A 9,179-nucleotide genomic window follows, 5' to 3' on the forward strand; every position below is an offset into this window, starting at 1 on the left:
TCTGTGATTCTGTGGTTCTGTGATTCTTTTATGCTCTTTGCATCCGTCTTGCACTTGGCAGGCTTTTCCAAATAATGCTACCAGAGTACAAAAAGGTGTAAAATGAGGAAAGGAGTGGCTCAGTAAATAGCTGAAGTCAGCATTGACGGAATATAATGTTACTTGTGACACACAGTCGAGTATCCAAACTCTCTCTTTTACAAGCAATTGATATTCTTGATAGCCTGTGCATAATGTTGTCAAGAGACATAAAAGGATGTTAACATTTCATTACTCTTGCTATTGATTTTTTTCTACTTTCTTCACAACAAAAGTCAAAACGTGACCTCTTATTCCTCTGAATTAGTTCCAAAGCACTTGGCATTATTGATCTCTTAATGAAAATTAATGATGGCTTTTTTGATTCAGTCTTTTAAGTAGGCATACCAAGCACATTTAAGAAACAGTAACATTTATTTCTCACATTGAAATGAAATAACACACTGTTAAGTAACAAAAGGTACATTAGTGCAACATTAAATTTGTAAATTTAAGCACCTAGAATTCAGGAGATTTAAACTGCATTATCAGGAGTTGATGCTGCAAAGATTTAAGCTTGGCAATAATTTCAGACCTGGAAAGCCAACAAGTTTTACAAGATACACATATGCTTAGAATGTTTCAGCTCTAGGCCCTAAATTTGTAGCGAAAATCTGACAAAGCTGAAATGTTCTCACTATGCAACAGAGAAAATTGCATATTATCTTAGGTGTTTCCATGTTTTGTTTTCTCCTTTTAAAGCTAGAGAAGAATCAAAATTCCTTTCAGTAATTTTTTTTCTTCTGTAGTCACAAGCTGTCACCCCAAATTTGAGTGCATTTCCTTCATAGTGAACCTTACACAAATGTTTATGCACCAACTTACTTCAATCTATGGATATGGATCACTTCTCCCTTGCATCTGTATAAATAAGGATTACCTCTACCAGGTGAAACAGGAAAAGATGAATGGATTCATATCCGGAGACTAGGTGAAAGCTTGCCATTTTATCTAAACTTCCTAGTTCTGGAAAATTGTCCAAGAAATAATTACTGGGGAATCATCTAGGAAACCTGCAAGAATAATGAATAAACAAACTTACTTTCTTCCTCTGATTCCTTAGACAACAAAGACTATGATGCATATCTATCCTATACCAAAGTGGATCCTGACCAGTGGAATCAAGAAACTGGAGAAGAAGAAAGATTTGCTCTTGAGATCCTACCAGATATGCTTGAAAAGCATTATGGATATAAGTTGTTCATACCAGAAAGAGATTTGATTCCCACGGGAAGTAAGTTATGTCTTTATGCTTATGTCTTTCCTAAATGGTAAATGCAGTGATTGCAGTGATTATTTTGGTATCGTTTCTATGCCTGCTCCTTCAGAATATCATCTTTCCTCCCTCATCTTAGGGAATGATGAAGTTAAACCATCAGACGTACTTAATGTGTATTTCTCAGATAAGAGGATTATTTTTTAGTAACGTTATTATATTGATTGAAGGTGAGACAGGAGAGAAAGAGCATGCATAAGTAAAGGAAATTAATAAGACTAACTTTTTTTCAGAGATTTTTGAGAGCTTATATATCTGCAAATGAATACAGACAACTTTGTTTTCTCTTCCTCAAAGTTTGCCTGGAAAGATATCTATGATTCTAAGTATTTATTACAGAAATTCAGATAAGAATAAAAAAAAGTTGTGTTTCGACTAAGGCAAAGGTTGAGTAAAAACATCTATAACAGAGCAAAGTAGTGAATTCTTTTAGTGTCTACTATATAGAGGAGGTACTGGATCATTCTCAGAGACTGAAAATTAGAATTTATTTCAGGTAGTACAAGTAGATCTTTTTATGTTACTTTCACATATTCCAACCTACTTACAATAATGTTTTGTAAGTTGCTGTAGTATTCTTCATAACTTCAATGTAAGCATATAGACAGCTATTAAGTCCAATACCTTCTACTGAAGAAAGTATGCTTGATATAGGCAAAGTACATCATCAAACATAATTGCTTGGTTATTTTTGAAATTTACATCAAATTGAAATTAATTTGCAGGAGACAACACCATTTTTGTGAATTAGTTGGGTGGGTGCATGAAAGGAAAAGAACAGTATAATCTTACAGTGCACTTTAGAGTATAATTTAGGTTTTGAGGCTGAGCCCCTGAAGCACACAATTACTGCTCTGTTGCCTACCTGGGTGACTTGGTCTTTATAAAGGAAGAAATGGTGATGGATACGCTTGTTCAAATAAAGATATAGATATTGCAAAACCACAGCTCATGAACACTCACAATCCATAGCACACGGGGCAACAGATGTTTTGGTCAATCACAGAATAGTTGAGGTTGGAAAGAAGGGACCTCTGGAGGTTATCTTGTCCAACTCCTGTGCTCAAGCAGAGGGACACCTAGAGCAGGTTGCCCAGGACCATGTCCTGGCTGGACCATATCCAAACTGGCATGTTTGCAAGGAATGTTTTTGCATATTTCAGTGAGGTCTTCTGGGAGCAGAGATTTGCCTCTGTGGTTTCTCTGCAGTCTATAGCAGCAGAGTGTTTTCTGAGATTGATTTTTGAGCACTTGTCTTATTTTGTAGCCTACATTGAAGACGTGGCAAGATGTGTAGACCAAAGCAAGCGACTGATCATCGTCATGACTCCAAATTATGTGGTAAGAAGAGGCTGGAGCATCTTTGAACTGGAAACAAGGCTTCGGAACATGTTAGTTACGGGTGAAATTAAAGTGATACTCATTGAATGCAGTGAACTACGAGGAGTTATGAACTACCAGGAGGTTGAGGCCCTGAAACATACCATCAAGCTCCTCACTGTCATTAAATGGCACGGACCAAAATGCAACAAGTTGAATTCCAAGTTCTGGAAACGTTTACAGTATGAAATGCCTTTTAAGAGGATTGAACCCATCACACACGAGCAGGTTTTAGATGTCAGTGAGCAGGGGCCCTTTGGGGAACTGCAGACAGTCTCCGCAATTTCCATGGCTGCTGCCACCTCCACAGCTCTTGCCACTGCCCATCCAGACCTGCGCTCCACCTTTCATAACACATATCATTCACAGATGCGCCAGAAACACTATTATCGAAGCTATGAATACGATGTACCTCCTACCGGCACCCTGCCACTTACCTCAATAGGTAACCAGCATACCTACTGCAACATCCCTATGACACTTATAAACGGGCAGCGGCCACAGACAAAACCTAACAGGGAGCAGAATCCAGAAGAGGCTCACACAAACAGTGCGATACTGCCCCTCTTGCCACGGGAGACCAGTATATCAAGTGTCATTTGGTGACGGAAATGTAAGGGGTTGTCAACCCCCCTGAGTAGGAGCTGAGTCTGCAGTCCGGTGCCTGGGACTACATCCTCGACTGCTGCTGTTAAACATGCATTACAATCGATAACATACAAGGAAAAACAGGGTCTTGTACATATGTTTTTGCAATTTCTTTGTACCATCAGTCTTCCTGTTTTACCCATGTCTCTTCCCATTCACATTTTCGACTTTGTTTTATATGTCATTGGAATTTGTATATTTACATTTTTTTAAATGAAGAGACTGCTGTATAGATAGGAAACTTTTTTGCTTCATTAGTATAGTTTTAGACTTTTTGTTTGTTTGATTTTAAACCTCTCTTGGGAATGCTTGGACAAAGCTATGTTGATGCCAGAAGCACCATCCATTCTGTTGGCCTGCCTAGCCTGATTCCTGAAGGCCATGCCTGCTGCAGTTCACCTCATTTGGAGAATATTTGTTCTTAGAAGGACCCTATACCTCACTGAGTGCTCCAGTTTCATTTCTGCTCCTGTAATGTGCACTTCTCCTTCCCTGCCCTTTCAATTACCCCCATTCAGGGTAAAACTACAGTCTGATCATCTAACATGTAACTTGGTAGATACCCGTCAAACAACAGAATATACCCAATCTGTATCGGTTGCTTCACAGTAGTCACTACTGAGTGTATAGAAACTAGAGATGGTTTGATTTTTGCTTTCTTGGGTTTGAGTTTTTAATTATTATTTTAAGAATGAATGGACTGTATGCTTTTTATAAATATAAAAGCAAATCCTATTTTTAACACTACCCAGAAAAGTATTAATGTGGTTGTGGATTTTATTTTTAAGCATTTAACTTTTCATTTCCCCCCTTTCAAAACCCTGCAAATAAAATAATTTGCAATTGTCAGTCTAGTGAGGCAATAGGCACTGAATTGCAGAGAGTCCTGCTGATATTTACCGTTATGACTTCCAAACCAAAAGGGAATAAAAAGACAGTACTGTAGATGGTTTGTCACTTTGTATTATAGAAGGTGTTATTTTCTGAAGAAGTGAGAGCAAAACATTATTTTGCTGTGGATTACAGAGTCCCCTTGTATTTTAATGTTCCAAAACCTGTATTTGCTTTAAAATGATATATTCAAGATTAAGAAACTTTTCATTTGGTTTTAGCTTGTAATGATAAGAAAACTATTAATTTAGACATGATTTCAGTAAGAACTCAGGCAGAAAAAAATTACATGAATAACAACAAATATAATTGTTTTCAGAATAAACTTTATTTATACAAAATTAATATTTAAATCAGACCTGAAAGTATTAAAAACAATTTATTCACTTTAATGAATAAATAAATTAGTTTTATTTTTTATGTATGATTCTATCTTTGAGGATTTGCAAATAATGTGTGTGCCATGGCTGCCAGGGAAAAAAAAACTTTTTTTTTTTGCACATCTTTAAGAAAAATGAAATAAGCATCTTACTCATACTTATGTTTTAAATAATGGAAACGCCCTTTCTGGTTTTAGAAAGAGAAAGGAGCAGTGTTGTAGCTCTACAACATATTCAGGCCAAACTCTCTGCTAGTCTCTGCTAGCAGGAGGAGAGGATCTGGGGTAGAGGTACTGGTTTCAGCACACCCACATATAGTCATGGGTTTGATTTACCTTGGCAGAAATGTAACTGGTATCCTGGCAAACAAACATTATGGTCTATTTACATAATTAATTAGATTTAGGTATTTTTATGGTAGCTGAATGATATTGGCCAATATAATGAATGTGAGGGGTTTATTGATCCCAATTGTCACAATGAGAAAAGTACAGCTTATAATATTTTGGTCTTCTTAATGAGAAATGATGGGTCGAGAGTGAGTAAACTGCAGTTTGGGGGATGTTTGTGTGAGTAATCCAAAACTGACAGTGTGGGAGGAAATGACTATGCTCCTGTTGTGAAAGTCAAGAAATCTCAATAACTGCATAACAAGCTAATAGAGCTTTGGGATGTGCACTGATTTTTATTTGCTTAAAAATGTTTATTTCTCTGACAGTTTGCTCAAGTCCTTTTCTACAATCTGTTCTTTATTACGGTGTCTCCCTCTGGATAAGTGCCAAACATCCACAAAATGGAAATGAAGCTGCCAGGCCCAATGGAATTTTAAGAGAGCTTTGCACATTTGGTTATTTTCATAGTGTAAGAAAGCTATTATTTATTTACTCTTACAGACACCTGTCAGGCACTAATGGCATTTTCCTTCATTCAACTGGATGCCAAATACCCCAGTATCCCCTGAAAGCAATGCATTATTTTTTTCCTCTTTTCCTTGCCTTTATATGCCCTGGCATAAAGACTGGGATGTGGAATAAGTGTAGAATGTAACTATCTGACTGCAGTCACATTTAGGTGATTGGTAGGTGTTTCCTTTGCCACATGCAGAGTATTTTCTGTTGTTCTATTTTTAGTATAAATTTAAGCACTTTGAATAGCATGATTCAGGGATTGATGGATACTATTTGATATTTACACTACTTAATTTTCTTTTCTTATAATGTTTTGTCATAATACTAAACACAAGAAAAAGAAACAAACAAACAAACAACAACAAACAAAAAAATCACAAAACAAAACCTGAAATAAATGAAGAAGCTATCTATGGCTTCAGAAACATTCCTTTTTAGTATTCCTCCTCTATGAACAGCTCTGTGTGGGGAACAGTGAAGGAAACTGTTGTGTGTTCACGTACTCTATGTTTGACAAAAGTTCTGTTGGAACGCAAAATAAAATTAAAAAAAAACCAACAAGCAAGCCTGTCATTGCCCTAGTGCTTAGGCTCCATCCTTTTTTGGTTGAAGGTGTTCCAGTTTTTGACAATGAAGCCTGAAGTGTGCATGCAATAGCCACATATAAGGTTTAGCCATAAGCAAATAGCACTTTATTTTAATAACTGCGCAGTGTGATGATCAGAAAAATTTACTCTGCCTGGTCAATAACTTTGGGTCTGTATGTGGATTCTATGCACATGAATTACCAAGTGTGGTGCTTTGTCTTTATAAGGCTCTTTCTAATCAGGACAGTCCTTGATATAAAACTAAAGGACTCTGTTGCACAACCTGTGGAAATTCAGTATACAGGTTCTCTGGACAGCTCATATAGCTGGACAGAAATGTGAGACTGTACAATATGCCATTAATTATTTGAAGGCAAAGTGCATTGCTGGGTCTGATTCTGTTCTCAGTTGCAGCAGTGTGATTTGAGAATAAATCTAATAAAGCTGAATGAATGTAAGATTGATTTGTGCGGAAGAACAAAGTTGGAAAAGCAAAAAGGAATTCATATTTGCAGTCTGTGACAAGCTGAAACCTTGGCTGCGACAAAAGCAGCCACAAAATGTCTTCTGCATTTTAGTAGGGACCCAGTTCTCACCTGGCAGCCAACATCAAACACTTTAGATATGATATGGTTCAGAGCTGAATACTGTTAGGCTTAGATGCAAACTAAGATTTTCCTATTACTGCACAGCTGTGAAAACCATGTGTGTGTTACATAATGGGTGATAATCAGCTTCAAAATAATTTGAAAGTGTGTTATACCAGCCTGATTAAAATTCACAAAGTTTTAATTGGATATTGTGCATTAATAACACATTTAAATTATAGATAAAGCAGTGAGATTTGGGGGAATCTGGCCTGGTAAACAGGCTTCCTTCATTCTGAAATTGAAAGGAAAAAAAAAAACCTAAAGAAGAAAATGTCAAGTTAGGAATCCTAAGGAGAGTTTAATCTAAATCCAAAGAAGAAAAAAAAAAAACCAAACAAAAAAAACCAAACAAAAAACCCAAAAAACACAGCAGTACAATAAGCTCAAAAATAGGATAAAGGCCAATGGAGAAGAAAGGTCAAAATACCCACCTGTTCTTTTGACTGTATTGTGGCTTTTTTTTGTAATGCAAAGCTCTGTACTCTGGCTGACCTGCATAAGGCTATGGGGTTTTTGGGGCCCATCCAGACAGATAAGCAACACAGATATGTCCCTGTATTTCTAATACGCTTCTGAATAATTTTGTATTTGTTGGTAGTCTAGCAGAGGGTTTCTGGTGTGTCTTCTATTGTTGTGTTATAGAGGATGGCAGAAATCTGTCAGTGCTAAAAAAATCTCTGTAACAGAGTAACTATATTCCTCCACACCCACCTGTTATTTGATTTTCTGTTATTACAGCACTTCTTTTAACCCATTTCTCAGCTGAGCAAGAGATTAATGTGGCTGACATCAAAAAAATATAAGCAATTTCATAACAATGAGTCTCCTTGTATAATGAATGCTGCAAGTTCCCTTGCATTTTTTCTGTATAATCACAAGTCTTCACCTCCTAAATAGCCCACTGAGTGGAGGCTGGAGATCACCATTATGTCTCTCACTTGAGATTCACTGAATTTAGTATAGATACTGAGCTGTCATTTGTGGTGTAATTTTGCTGGGCTATTTCCTATCGACTCTGGATATATCCTCCGAGAAGACGTGTTGGCAGCATCACAGTTCTCCAGCTGGCCTTGGTTTGATGTTCCAGAACTTGGAGTTGTTGCCCTGGGGAGTGAAACTAATAGAAATGTTTCAACTATTAAGAGTTTTCCTATGCTTTTTTGTTTGTTTGTTTGTTTGTTTTGTTTACATCATGTTTAAGACAAAGTTTGACCTTTTCTCTGGGCTAGTAAGCTCTGCAGGTGGGAGGTCAAAAGTCCACAGAGTCATGAAATAGTCAGCAGAAATTGCAATGGAAGACCTGATACTGTATTTGGAAAATTTATACATTCCGAAGCTGCTCAGATTAATAGAAATTGAGTACATTGAGACTGAGGGTTTTTGAAGGAAAGTATTCTGTTTGGTATTACAAGTAGACTCATTCCAAAAGCTTATCACCATTCTTACATTAAATAGCCAATATCCTAGATAATGTAATTTCAGAAACATTCAATAGTCAATTAAAATATTTTTTGAGGATTAAGAGTAACATTAAACTAAATGTTAAATTACATACATAATCTTTATCTAGTACTGAGATTACAAAAAGTACAAACATGTCTTTGCTGGGTTACTAGTATTAGGAAAACAATTTGAAGCAAAAATTTGAGAGCTAAGAATTTGATGGAGATATTTTTGATACTTTTTATGAAGATACATCTCTTAATCATCAAGGCATAACAGAAGGAACACACAAATTACTCCAAAAATAAAGTAGATGTTCTTTTTAAACTTCTCTTTTTCTTTTTATCGAAAACCAGCTCTCTCTCAGCCCCCCTTAAAAATAGAAAGTCATCCAGGAAAAATGAATACCTACCCAGCCCATACTCTCAATCATATCTGGTGGTGGATAAACTGGTGCAAGCAGGAGTGAGGGGCTGCACCACATGGCTGCGACTGAGAAGCTCTACATTGGGGAGACTGTGTGCACCCACACATGGAGAGAGAGAGCACAGAGTCCTTTGGCCACCATGTTTAGTTAGTCCTATGTCAGGTGGGTGCAGAAGGAACTATAGGTTCAATACATCACCACTCTTCTACCTGCTATAGGCTACACATAGAGTAGATGGGTAGTAAGCCTTGATATTAGTGACAGTAAACATGAGTGCCCTCAGCTGACTGAGGTCAGGTATTGTAAAGCAGTTAGGAGAGCAGAAACAGATGACAGTGTTTCCCATTTGTTCAGTGTGTGAAGTAAAAGCCAGCACTGAGCATAGAAAGAGGTCAGCTTACTGGGTTAGTGTGCAACCCACTAAATGACAATTACAGGAAATTGCCATCTTAATCAGCTAGTACTGCACCTGAGCTCCCTCACAGCAACTTCGATCCCATCCCATCCCATC

The 9,179-nt window shown here is 37.1% G+C and overlaps 1 protein-coding gene across 1 annotated transcript; it reads left to right on the forward strand.

The window, feature by feature from the left end:
• Positions 1–1,141: 1,141 nt before the first annotated feature.
• IL1RAPL1 (interleukin 1 receptor accessory protein-like 1) lies at positions 1,142–3,340 on the forward strand (the record flags this gene model as incomplete). The annotated part of the gene is made up of 2 exons (XM_010190704.1): positions 1,142–1,312; positions 2,622–3,340. Coding segments are annotated over 2 exons (890 nt in total), but the record flags the coding sequence as incomplete, so codon positions are not given.
• Positions 3,341–9,179: the final 5,839 nt, after the last annotated feature.

Source organism: Mesitornis unicolor, unplaced genomic scaffold (assembly GCF_000695765.1).
Source record: "Mesitornis unicolor isolate BGI_N332 unplaced genomic scaffold, ASM69576v1 Scaffold49928, whole genome shotgun sequence".
Taxonomy (NCBI): Eukaryota; Metazoa; Chordata; class Aves; order Mesitornithiformes; family Mesitornithidae; genus Mesitornis; species Mesitornis unicolor.